The sequence below is a fragment of the Archocentrus centrarchus genome, chromosome 8, assembly GCF_007364275.1.
Source record: "Archocentrus centrarchus isolate MPI-CPG fArcCen1 chromosome 8, fArcCen1, whole genome shotgun sequence".
NCBI classification, from domain to species: domain Eukaryota; kingdom Metazoa; phylum Chordata; class Actinopteri; order Cichliformes; family Cichlidae; genus Archocentrus; species Archocentrus centrarchus.
In genome coordinates this window covers 29499300-29512897 of record NC_044353.1, presented here as the reverse complement: position 1 = coordinate 29512897, position 13598 = coordinate 29499300, and the positions used below count along the sequence as shown (strand labels likewise).

Below are 13598 nucleotides of genomic sequence, written 5' to 3'. Positions count from 1 at the left end.
TGACACCCAGGTTAAAAACCATAGGCTTTGCGTATTGTGTTAGAGGCCCCAGATCTACAGGAGAGGACCCACCAGTAGTACCAGGACTAACAACCAAAACCTCTGTCTTCTTGTTAAAATGAAGACAGTTTGGTGCCATCCAGGTTTCATCTTAGGACCCCCCGGCCTACTACGGACCGGTGTTGCTTGCTGGTGCTGCTCTCACTATTTCCTAGCGACAGACGCCACGCACCCGCGCCTTTTTAAAAATGGCCGCTACTACACCCGACGCTCCACCACGTCCCCAGAAATGAAAACGTATGCAAAGATACAGACGTGAGTGGGAAGACATACTGTGTCAAAGTGTAACATTTTTTGGCGAGTATGTTCAGTGCGCACGGCGGGCTGTCTGATATAAGGCAACATGGATCAGGAGAGCAACACCGGACACTGATATATAGAACATTATGTTATTATTGATGCAGTTTCCTCTTGTGCTTTAGTAGACTAGTTTGGGTTGATTGATTGTTTAGGGTGTTGAGTCTGAATGATCATTAACTGAATATAAAGTAGTATTGGTATACATACATATGGCCATTGAAAGAACAAATCATGCCAGTAGATTAACAGTAAACCTCTAATTCTTGGGACTTTGGCAAAATCATGTCCCACCAAAAAAGTGCAAATTCCATTTGCATATTAATTTTAAAAATTTACAAAACATAACTGGGGGATTTTGGCACAAATATTTAGTGATTTATATGATTTTATGATATGCCCACATATCATAAAATGACCCACAAAATGATTTGTCCCAAGACAAGAGTCTATAATTTTGATTTGATGAAAAACTGTTTAAAAGTCTTTTTAAAATATGAACTATCTCAGAAAGATGAAAGAGAAAAAAATGAAAAGTCAAGCTAAAAGCTTGACTTTGATGGTGCTAGTGCTACTGTCATGCAGCAGAACATACAGTATACCATTCACTAAGTTAATTGTGCAATAGCTTATGTGCCAGTTGTGTGTCATTGCACTTTTATATATCTATCCATCCATCCATCCATCCATCCTCTATCTTATCCGTCCTGTTCAGGGTCAGTGGGGCAGTCGGCAGTCTGTTGCAGGGCTAACACAGAGAGACAGACAACCACTGACACTCACATTCACACTTATGGGCAATTTAGAATCCCCAAGTAACCTAACTCCAGTAACTGCATGTCTTTGGACTGTGAGAGGAAACCAGAGTACCTGGAGGAAACCCACGCAGAAACAGGGAAAACATGCAAACTCCACACAGAGAGGCTGGGACCAAGGTGGAATCGAACCCAGACCTTTTAGATGTCATTCTAGCTTTGAGGTCTTTAAATAGGGATGCATGCAATGTAGCCTTATTTAAGAGCACTTTACATGAAGCAGTCTTTCGCAATAAAGTCTTCATTGCTAAGAAAAGTATTTAATTTTATGAATGACTAATTGGTTCCTTGATCACCCGTTTACAAAAAAACACAACATAAAATGTGAGTCGGGCGACTCGGGTCGTGTTGGTCATGGCCCTGAGAAGCCGTGGTGGGCGTCCCTTATTTTCATTTGTGAAAGGTGGCAACCCTACTCTGAGGCCTCACTCCCGGTACGATAAAGTGCATCAAACGATAATGGATCGTGTGTATGATGACAAAGAAGCAACTGCTGGTGTCTTAACAGTTGTGTTGTGTTACTGTATGTACAATTCATGCCATCACGAGCAATTATTTGGATGAAGAGGACAAATTTAGTTGACCAAAATTTCCTTTAGTTGAATACTACCCTGATAATTCATATTATTCATATTCATTGAAGTCTTGAGTTTATAATTGTAAACTATTATAAACAAAAATATGTTTCTTTATATATTTAATATTTTCAATTCAATTCAATTCAATTTTATTTATATAGCGCCAAATCACAACAAACTGTCGCCTCAAGGCGCTTTGTATTGTGGGTAAAGACCCTACAATAATACAGAGAAAACCCAACAGTCAAAACGACCCCCTATGAGCAGCACTTGGCGACAGTGGGAAGGTAAAACTCCCTTGACAGCTGGGTCAAGTGATGGCTTTTTAAGTAGAGGTTTAATTACAGCCACCTTGAAGGTCTGTGGTACATAGCCAACTAATAATGACAGATTGATCATTTTTAAGATTGAAGCATCAATAATTGGAAAGACTTCTTTGAACAGTCTAGTAGGAATGGGATCTAACAAACATGTTGCTGGTTTGGAGGAAGTAACTATTGAAGTTAACTCTGAAAGATCAACTGGAGCAAAAGAGTCTAAACAAATACCAGCAGTGCTGAAAGCAGCCGAACATGAAGAATAATCTTTGAGATGGTTATGAATAATTTTTTTCTCTAATGTCTAAAATTTTATTTGTAAAGAAATCCATGAAGTCACTACTAGTTAAAGTGAAAGGAATACTCGGCTCTACAGAGCTCTGACTCTTTGTCAGCCTGGCTACAGTGCTGAAAAGAAACCTGGGGTTGTTCTTATTTTCTTCAATTAATGATGAATAGTAAGATGTCCTAGCTTTACAGAGGGCTTTTTTATAGAGCAACAAACTCTTTTTCCAGGCTAAATGAGCATCTTCTAATTTAGTGAGACGCCATTCCCTCTCCAGCTTTCGGGTTATCTGCTTTAAGCTGTGCGTTTGTGAATTATACCACGGAGTCAGGCACTTCTGATTTGAAGCTTTCCTTTTCAGGGGAGCCACAGTATCCAAAGTTATACGCAGTGAGGATGTAAAACTATTGACGAGATAATCGACCTCACTGGGAGCAGAGTTTAGGTAGCTGCTCTGTACTGTGTTGGCACATGGCACTGAAGAGCATAACAATGAAGGAATTAGATCCTTAAACTTAGTTACAGCACTTTCAGAAAGACTTCTACTGTAATAAAACTTATTCCCCACTGCTGTGTAATCCATCCATCCATCCATCCATTTTCTTCCGCTTATCCGGGGCCGGGTCGCGGGGGCAGAAGCCTAAGCAGAGAAGCCCAGGCTTCCCTCTCCCCAGCCACCTCCTCCAGCTCATCCAGAGGGACCCCAAGGCATTCCCAGGCCAGCAGAGATACATAATCTCTCCAGCGTGTCCTGGGTCTACCACGGGGCCTCTTCCCGGTGGGACATGCCCGGAACACCTCACCCAGGAGGCGGCCAGGAGGCATCCTAATCAGATGCCCGAGCCACCTCAACTGGCTCCTTTCGATGTGGAGGAGCAGCGGCTCTACTCTGAGCCCCTCCCGGATGGCCGCACTCTTCACCTTATCTCTAAGGGAAAGGCCAGCCACCCTTCGAAGGAAACTCATTTCTGCCGCTTGTATTCGCGATCTTATTCTTTCGGTCACTACCCAAAGCTCGTGACCATAGGTGAGGGTAGGAACGTAGATCGACCGGTAAATCGAGAGCTTCGCTTTTACGCTAAGCTCCCTCTTCACCACGACGGACCGGTGCAGCGTCCGCATCACTGCAGAAGCAGCCCCGATCCGCCTGTCGATCTCCCGTTCCCTTCTCCCATCACTCGTGAACAAGACCCCGAGATACTTAAACTCCTCCACTTGAGGCAAGAACTCGTTCCTGAGCCGGAGATGGCACTCCACCCTTTTCCGGCTGAGGACCATGGCCTCAGACTTAGAGGTGCTGATTCTCATGCCAGCCGCTTCACACTCGGCTGCGAACCGTTCCACTGCGAGCTGGAGGCCCCCCCCTGATGAAGCCAACAGAACCGCATCATCTGCAAAAAGCAGAGATGAGACTCTGAGGCCACCAAGGAAGAAGCCTTCCGCCACCTGGCTACGCCTAGAAATTCTGTCCATAAAAATTATGAACAGAATCGGTGACAAAGGGCAGCCCTGACGGAGTCCAACACCCACAGGAAACAAATCCGACTTATTACCGGCTATACGGACCAAGCTCTCACTGTGGTTGTACAAGGACTGAATGGCCCGCAACAATGGGCCAGACACCCCATACTCCCGCAGAACCTCCCAAAGAACACCCCGAGGAACACGGTCGAATGCCTTCTCCAAGTCCACAAAGCACATGTAGACTGGTTGGGCAAACTCCCACGCACACTCGAATATCCTTGAGAGGATAAAGAGCTGGTCCAGCGTTCCACGACCAGGACGAAAACCGCATTGTTCCTCCTGAATCCGAGGTTCGACTAACGGACGCACCCTCCTTTCCAGCACCCTGGCATAGACCTTACCGGGGAGGCTGAGTAGTGTGATACCCCGAAAGTTGGAGCACACCCTCCGGTCTCCCTTCTTAAAGATGGGGACCACCACCCCGGTCTGCCAATCCAATGGCACTGCCCCAGATCTCCACGCGATGTTGCAGAGGCGTGTCAACCAAGACAGTCCTACAACATCCAGAGCCTTCAGGAACTCAGGGCGAATCTCGTCCACCCCAGGGGCTCTGCCACCAAGGAGTTGTTTAACTACCTCAGTGACCTCACCCCCAGTGATGGTCAAGTCATCCCCCTCATCCCCAGACTCTGCTTCCACTACAGAAGGCGTGTCAGTGGGATTCAGAAGGTCCTCGAAGTATTCCTTCCACCGTCCGACTATAGCCTCAGTTGAAGTCAGCAGCACCCCCCCCGCACTATAAACAGTGTGAGTGAAGCACTGCTTTCCCCTCCTGAGTCGCCTGACGGTTTGCCAGAAGCGCTTCGATGCCGTCCGAAAGTCTTTTTCCATAGCCTCACCGAACTCCTCCCACACTCGAGTTTTTGCTTTGGCCACTACCCGAGCTGCATTCTGCTTGGCCTGTCGATACCTGTCAGCTGCCTCCGGAGTCCCACAGGCTAACCAAGCCCGATAAGACTCTTTCTTCAGCTTGATGGCTCCCTTCACCTCCGGTGACCACCATCTGGTTCGGGGGTTACCACCACGACAGGCACCAACCACCTTGCAGCCACAGCTCTGAGCAGCAGCCTCAACAATGGAGGTGCGGAACATGGTCCATTCGGACTCAATGTCCTCAGCCTCCCTCGGAATGCTGTCGAAGTTCTGCCGGAGGTGGGAGTTGAAGATCTCCCGGACTGGGGCTTCTGCCAGGCGTTCCCAGCGCACCCTCACAATACGTTTAGGTGTGCCAGGTCTGTCCAGCATCTTCCCCCACCACCTGATCCAACTCACCACCAGGTGGTGATCAGTTGACAGCTCAGCTCCTCTCTTCACCCGAGTGTCCAGAACATACGGCCGCAGATCTGATGATACGATTACAAAATCGATCATCGACCTGCGACCTAGGGTGTCCTGGTGCCATGTGCACTTATGGACATCCTTGTGTTCGAACACGGTGTTTGTTATGGACAAACTGTGGTTTGCACAGAAGTCCAATAACAAAACACCATTCGGGTTCAGATCGGGCAGGCCGTTCCTCCCAATCACGCCCCTCCAGGTCTCACTGTCATTGCCCACGTGAGCGTTGAAGTCTCCCAGCAAGACTATGGAGTCACCAGATGGAGCACTCTCCAGCACCCCACCCAGCAACTCCAAAAACGGTGGGTACCCTGAACTGTCATTCGGCGCATAAGCACAAACAACAGTCAGGACCCGTTCCCCAGCCCGAAGGCGCAGGGAAACTACCCTCTCGTCCACCGGTGAAAACTCCGACGTACAGGCAGCAAGCCGGGGGGATACAAGAATACCCACCCCAGCTCGCCGCCTCTCACCGAGGGCAACTCCAGACTGGAACAGAGTCCAGCCCTTCTCCAGGAGACTGGTTCCAGAGCCCAGGCCATGCGTTGAGGTGAGCCCAACTATATCTAGCTGGTATCTCTCAGCCTCACGCACTAGCTCAGGCTCCTTCCCCACCAGAGAGGTGACATTCCATGTCCCAATAGCCAGTTTCGATAGCCGGGGATCGGTCCGCCAGGGCCTCCGCCCTCGGCCACCGCCCGACACACACTGCACCCGACCCCTACGACACCTCCTGTGGGTGGTGGGCCTGCAGGAGGGCGGGCCCATGTAACCTCTTCGGGCTGCGCCCGGCCAAGCACCACGGGCTAATGCCTGGCCACCAGACGCTCTCCCTCGAGCTCCCTCCCCAGGCCTGGCTCCAGGGTGGGGCCCCGGTAACCCTATCCCGAGCAGGGTAAACTGTTCCCTTGTTTTTTCACTCATAAGGGTCTTCTGAACCGCTCTTTGTCTGGACCCTCACCCAGGACCAGTTTGCCATGGGAGACCCTACCAGGGGGACAAGCCCCCAGACAACATAGCTCCTGGGATCACTGGGACACACAAACCCCTCCACCACGATAAGGTGGCGATTCACGGAGGAGTGCTGTGTAATCCATTAAAGTAAATGTAAATGTTACTAAGAAATGATCAGACAGGAGGGGGCTTTCAGGGAATACTGTTAAGTCTTCAGTTTCTATGCCATATGTCAGGACAAGATCCAGAGTATGATTAAAGTGGTGGGTGGGCTCCTTTACATTTTGAGAGAAGCCAATTGAATCTAACAATAGATTAAATGCAGTGTTGAGGCTGTCATTCTCAGCATCTACATGGATGTTAAAATCACCCACTATAATTATTTTATCTGAACTGAGCACTAAATCAGATAAAAAGTCTGAGAAATCAGACAGAAACTCTGAGTAAGGACCAGGTGGACGATAGATAATAACAAATAAAACAGGTTTTTGATTTTCCCAATTAGGATGGACAAGACTAAGAGTCAGGCTTTCAAAAGAATGAAAACTTTGTCTGGGTCTTTGATTAATTAATAAGCTGGAATTGAAGATTGCAGCTAATCCTCCTCCTCGACCTGTGCTTCGAGCATTCTGACAGTTACTGTGACTCGGGGGTGTTGATTCATTTAAACTAACATATTCATCCTGCTGTAACCAGGTTTCTGTAAGGCAGAATAAATCAATGCGTTGATCAATTATTAAATCATTTACTAATAGGGACTTGGAAGAGAGAGACCTAATGTTTAACAATCCACATTTAATTGTTTTATTTTTTGGTGAAGTTGATGAAGCTGTATTATTCATTGTTTTTGAATTTCTATGCTTAAATAGCTTTTTGCTGATTTTAGCTTTGTTTTTTGGTGGTCTGGGAGCAGGCACCGACTCTATGGGGATGAGGTTTTGGGGGGATGGCAGGAGGAAAGAAGCTGCAGAGAGGCATGTAAGACTGCAACTCTGCTTCCTGGTCTCAACCCTGGGTAGTCAGTTTTTAGGAGGGTTAATAAATTTGGCCAGATTTCTAGAAATGAGAGCTGCTCCATCCAAAGTGGGATGGATGCCGTCTCTCCTAACAAGACCAGGTTTTCCCCAGAAACTTTGCCAATTATCTATGAAGCCCACGTCGTTTTTTGGACACCACTCAGACAGCCAGCGATTCAAGGAGAACATGCGGCTAAACATGTCGCTCCTGGTCTGATTGGGGAGGGGCCCAGAGAAAACTACAGAGTCCGACATTGTTTTTGCAAAGTTACACACAGAGTCAATATTAATTTTAGTGACCTCCGATTGGCGTAACCGGGTGTCATTACTGCCGACGTGAATAACGATCTTACCAAATCTACGATTAGCCTTAGCCAGCAGTTTCAAATTTCCATGAATGTCGCCTGCTCTGGCCCCTGGAAGACATTTGACTATGGTCGCCGGTGTCTCTAGCTTCACGTTTCTCAAAACAGAGTCACCAATAACCAGAGTTTGTTCCTCGGCGGGTGTGTCGCCGAGTGGAGAAAAACGGTTAGAGACGTGAACAGGTTGGTGGTGTACCCGGGGCTTCTGCTTAGGACTACGCTTCCTCCTCACCGTCACCCAGCCGGCCTGTTTTCCCTGCTGCTTGGGATCTGCTGGGGGGGAACTAACGACGGCTAAGCTACTATGGTCCGCACCCGCTACAGGGGCCTGGCTAGATGTAGGATTTTCCAGGGTGCGGAGCCGAGTCTCCAATTCAGAAAGCCTGGCCTCCAGAGCTACAAACAGACTACATTTATTACAAGTACCGTTACTGCTAAAGGAGGCGAGGAGTAACTAAACATGTGACACCCAGAGCAGGAAAGTGCAGGAGAGACAGGAGAAGAAGCCATGCTGCTAGTGAGTCGGCTAAGGGCTAAGCTACTAGCTGAGCTAAGCTAGCGAATTTCTAAAAACAAATAAAGTGAATACCGTATTTTTCGGAGTATACATCGCTCCGGAGTATAGGTCGCACCAGCCAAAAAATGCATAATAAAGAAGAAAAAAACATATATAGGTCGCACTGGACTATAAGTCGCACTTTTTTGGGGGGGGGGGGGGGGGTGATAGAATCCGAGACCCAGAGCAGAAATTCCATCTTGAACGGCAATTTAAAATAATAATGGATTAAAGAACAGGACGAACACGGTTACGCCTACGTTATGCTAACGTAGCACATTCAGCTACATGACGCACAACGAACACGTGTTCGGTATGTTAACGTAACATTAAGTTATTCAGATAACCATAGCATAAAGAACATACTAACAAGTTAACCAAACCATCAATCCATTGAAGTCTTCATCCTCGGTGTCACTTCTAAACAATTCCGTACACTCCGTAGACGAAGCGCCGCTTCCTCTTCTGTGTCGCGTTAGTCAGACTCGTCGTCAGCTGCAGTTCCAATTATTCCAGCCTTTCTGAATCCCAACAGGATGGTTTGTCACTGAAGCCCATGTTTTCTTGATCCATCCAATGACTTCCAGGAAAGTTGGGTGGCGCATTCTCCCAGTTGCCGTTAAGCTGTGCTCTCCATACATCATCCACTGCGCCCACAGGTTACGCAAGACTGCCTTAAAGCTGCAGTTCACGGAGATGTCAAGTGGCTGGAGAATTTTGGTTCATGTGTTATAAATGTCACATATACGTCGCTCCGGAGTATAGGTCGCACCCCCAGCCAAACTATGAAAAAAAGTGCGACTTATACTCCGGAAAATACGGTAATGTGAATACAGGTGATTCAGCAAAGAGTATGCTATTTAAAGTAGGTGAAGATTACACTAAAATATGTTATTATCCAGATAAATCGAAACAGGAACAGGAAGTGATACAATACCGCAGTGAGAGCCAACACCAAGTGACAGCCTGTTACTATTCTGTAACAACAGAAATTTCCCTCTGGGATTTTCATGCAAAATGACAGATCAGTGAGTACGTTCTATAGAAAATGATGCCTTAATGTTGCATTGTTATGTTATTCACTAATTTCCTGACTATTGCAATGATAAGGAAACAGTTTACTTTTAAATTTGTGTTACTTTATTCAATTTAAAAATTTCTGTAAGGTAAAGATCCTACAGTATTTCAGAGAAAACAATCAAGTGACCCCCTATGAGCAAACACTTTGTGACAGTGGGAAGGAAAAACTCCCTTTTTAAAGGAAGAAACCTCCGGCAGAACCAGGCTCAGGGAGGGGCGGCCATCTGCCGCGGCCGGTTGGGGGTGAGGGGAAAGAGAAGAGAGAAAGGAGCGACAGAGACAAGGACAAAACACAAACTGTTGCGAAGACAAGACGGAGGTTAATGACATGCAGTAGTGCAGCAGCATCATGAGATTAGCTATATTCCAAAAAAGGACAGCTTCAACATCCGAAGTGGAATGGATGCTGTGTTTCCTAAGAAGTTGAAGCTTTTCTGCAGAACGTTTTCTGCTGTTATCTTTAATCTCTAGCCAGCAGCTGAAGGATAACTGTTAGCCTCATAGAGTTATTGCCGAAGTCATATTTCGAGAAAATTGACTTTAAGAGCGAGATGAGTTCTGGAACAGCCCTCCCACTTCCACTTAATCGCCATGATGCCAACGATTTGCGGGAGAAATTGTATGGTGTGCTGCTGCTGCTCCTCTTGCTTCTCTGCAGCGGTGATCATCAGCCCGACTGTCCTTTAGATCTAAAGCTGCTCCAGCTGTCTCCGTGGTGTTTTCTGGCCCTCTTTTGCAGGCTCTGGAAGGCAGTTTTATCCTGATCCTCCTCTTAGTCCTTGTCATGGATTTCTGTGTCCTGTTGGTTGAGCAGGACGGCCCAGGAGAATACCGGAATTTCTTTTGGTATTGGTCTGACGTCACGTCTGTGGAAGAGGGGGGTATTTTTTCACCCACATCTTTCCAGTCAGTCGTCCTCCTTTTTACTAACTGACTGGTGTCCTTTGTATCTTCATCAGGGTGCTTTCTTTTAAAGTTTGGTTTGACTGAAACTGTCTGGGCAGTTTCACAGTGACTGGGCCTGGAGCAGTTGGGTCTGCTTCTCTGAATTGAAGGGGGAGGACAGTTTTTTTGGGATGGGCTTGTGGTCCTGGAGGAAGGGGGCCTCTCCAGGATTTTGCTCTCAGCTGCAGGGGGATGAAGCTGCTGTTGGGCAGGTTGTCTGGTCTCAGACATGGGCTGCTGCAGAGATTCACTCACTCCTGTCCTGCTATCTGAAGACACTGGGCTGTTTTTCTTACAGATCTCTGTGTGCTGATAACAGGACTTTACACTGCAAGACAGCGAATCATTCAATATGCTAAATTATTCACTCATATGGATGCAACATTTTCACATAAAGTGAGATATACAACAAAGAGTCACGGTAAAAAAAAAATCACATCTTCTTTCAGTTAAAAAATTGAATCTGGTCATTATTAGGGATTAAAATGTGCATAAATACAACCCCAGATGAACTGCAAAGCGTGACATATATACCATGACAAGTGTGTGAAAAACTAAGTACACCCTTATTGTTTACAAAGGAGTTAAGAGGGGAATGTTGTTACTGTCCAACCAAGGTTGTGTTTACCTAAATTTAAACCTGTTTCTTTTTACTAGTGTGGGGAAATGTGTTGTACGTGTGTGTGTGCAGTGGGAGGTTAAGGGAGAACAATTGTTCTAAATAAAAAAGTGTTGACTTACTAGGAGCTCAGGTGGTGGAAGGACGCCATGTGGCTCATTTTTGCAAAGGGATGATCCAGCACCTGTTCGGGTGTAATCCGTGTTTCAGCATCAAGCTGAAGCAGTTCTTTAATCATTTCAGTGAACATCAAACGATCAGCCATTTCTGCAACTTTATCAGCATAATTTTGATGCTCGGGTTCCCGGAGCTGAAAAATGAAGAAAGCAACAAATGTCAACCAAAAAGACTTTTTTTTTTTTTTTTTTTTTCACAGCATGGCCAAAGGGTACTTACATGTAAGAGGTCATCCAGAGAGGTAAACTTTCTTTCTCTTCTGTCTATGAACCAATTCCCTGTGTCTTGGAAAACTTCTACAGGTGTCTGAAAAGATAGGAAACTTGTCAGCAAATTGTAGGACAAATGGGCTCTCAAAACAAAATATTTGATAATATGTTAAAAATTGAGGGTTAGAAAAGAAATAGTTTGCAAATGAGTTTAGAGACTGGCATACAGGAGTAAACAGAGCAATGGTGAAGTGGTCAGTACCTTGAGTTTCCAGTTACTGGTGGTGGAATTACACTCTTTGTAGAAAAAAAGGGAGGTCTTTTGCCCAGAGTTTAACATTTTGTCTTCTGGCTTCCCTTGGGTTTCTACTATATATCTCATCTGTAAATACAAGAGAAAATGTAGTCAAACTGGGAGTCCAGCACAGAATTTTGTCATATATTTCAGTCAAGCAAAAAACAGACTTTAGGGGTACTGTTTACTCACCATCTCATATTCACAGTATCCAGGGTACAGTAGGAAACCGAGGTATAGAGTGGCAGCAATGATTCCCAGAGACCAAACATCTATGGCCTCTGTAAACGGAAGCCCTAGAATAATCTCCGGGGACCTGATGGAGGACAGAGAGCAATGATTGTAGTTGTTACATTTGTTGTCAATCACGATGATTTGGATAAGTATGATTTGTACTACAGCTGAGAAACTCCTAACAGAAAGCACAGACTCAGGAGGTTTGTGTGACTGTGTGAGTAAGAGATCAGATTTGAGTCCAGCTACTCACCGATATGGAGAGGTCTGAAGGCAAGAGCCCACTGTGGCAGCAGAGGTGACCTGAGCCAGGCCGAAGTCAATCACTTTAATTCTGTATGGCTCTTGTTGGTGATTGACTAACATTACATTATCTAGTTTGAGGTCTGCATGTATGATTCCAATAGACTTCAGGTGTTTCAGAGCTACTGCAATCTGAACGATACCCAAAAAAAAAAAAATGTCATAATGAAATTTGATTTTCAAAGCACTCATTAATGTGGAGAATCAGAGTTCAACATACCTGCATGACTATTGGTCGAATTTGCGTTAAACTGAGTGGCTGAAAATGTCTTTCTAGCATAAAGTCAAACAGACTTTTGTCAAGATACTCAAACTCCAGACATGGATGACCTCTATCCATAAAAGCCTGATACCATTCAACCATGTTGTGTTTGTGGCTGTTATGCATGCTGAGCATGTATAGCATAACCACCTGGAAACAGATCACAGATAGGTTTTACATTAGTTTGACATTTGTACTGCACAATAAGTATTTCTGCAGTTTTCACAACCACTACACACATCTTTGAAAGAGAAATTTTAAGGAGCAGTTTGTACCTCAATGTTTGCCACCTCCACTGAGTAATTTTTCATTACTTTTATGGCTACGGTCTTCTTGTCAGCCATCCTGACACATTTTGCAACCTTGCCAAAAGTCCCTTCTCCAAGGATACTTAATACTTCGTAGCTGGAGAAGCTGGAGGTGAGCCGGCTTCCAGGGACTATCTCGTCTTGGGCTTGTACGTTGGAGTACATGTTTGATGCCATGACTTTTATGAGCGTCGATTTTTTCCTGTTGTCACGCCAAAGGTTTGGTGAAACTGTTCAATCTTCACTCTGCTTGCAGTCTGACAACATTCTACATTCCGTGGCTTTGTTACTTTGTGGCATTTTTACATTACAAAGGTTCAGACTGGATCAGGGACCCCTGAACCCTTCTTGCAGTCTGACAACATTCTACATTCCGTGGCTTTTAACATCAAAGGTTACAATCAAAAGTTCTGACCACACTTAGAAAATGACAGGAAACTTATAGCTGATATTAATTTCTTCATACATGTAAAATGAAGGTTTTCTGAATGTAAATCTGCTACAGAACAAAAAGATTTCAGTGTGGAATGAAATTTAATCGAATGTTTTCATTAAAAATAGCAATAATACTACAACACCTGCATTAAGTGAGATGTTTATAGCTCTTGCATTTACCACATTTACATAGCTTTTTAGTGCCTACTTTCTTACACACATGATCTGCTGGAAGAAGCATTCATATGGCACACTGTAATAGTACTCTGCCACAAGCAAAAGTGACATATATGCCTTTACATTATTTTTATTTTGCAATAATCAAGTGGATCCATAGCATAGTGGTTCACACATTTGCCTAGCAAGCAAAAGGTTCCCAATTTGATCCTGGGAGCAGACGGATCTTTTTGGGCTTGTGTCAGTTACATTAATACCAATGTACGCGTATATGAAACAGTTACCTAGGAAAAGGTCTTGTTTAAGTCAGCATTAAGAGGCCCAGTACACTGCATTCTTTCGAGATGACAATCTTATATGTTTGTGTAGATGCTCAGGTGTATTGTTCAATGTTTGAGGGTTTCTAATCAGCTCATGTGTGCCACATGTATTTAAAAGATATGATATA

General features: G+C 45.2%; 1 protein-coding gene across 1 annotated transcript; it reads right to left on the bottom strand.

Annotated features, from left to right (window-relative positions):
* Nucleotides 1-9435: 9435 nt before the first annotated feature.
* LOC115785193 (homeodomain-interacting protein kinase 3-like) lies at nt 9436-12873 on the bottom strand. Its single transcript, XM_030736686.1, has 8 exons — nt 12506-12873; nt 12189-12380; nt 11919-12100; nt 11624-11747; nt 11399-11518; nt 11147-11233; nt 10873-11060; nt 9436-10459 (listed from the first exon to the last, which is right to left on the bottom strand). The coding sequence occupies exons 1-8, from the start codon at nt 12713-12715 to the stop codon at nt 9769-9771; spliced, it is 1794 nt and encodes a 597-aa protein (XP_030592546.1). The 5' UTR covers nt 12716-12873; the 3' UTR covers nt 9436-9768.
* Nucleotides 12874-13598: the final 725 nt, after the last annotated feature.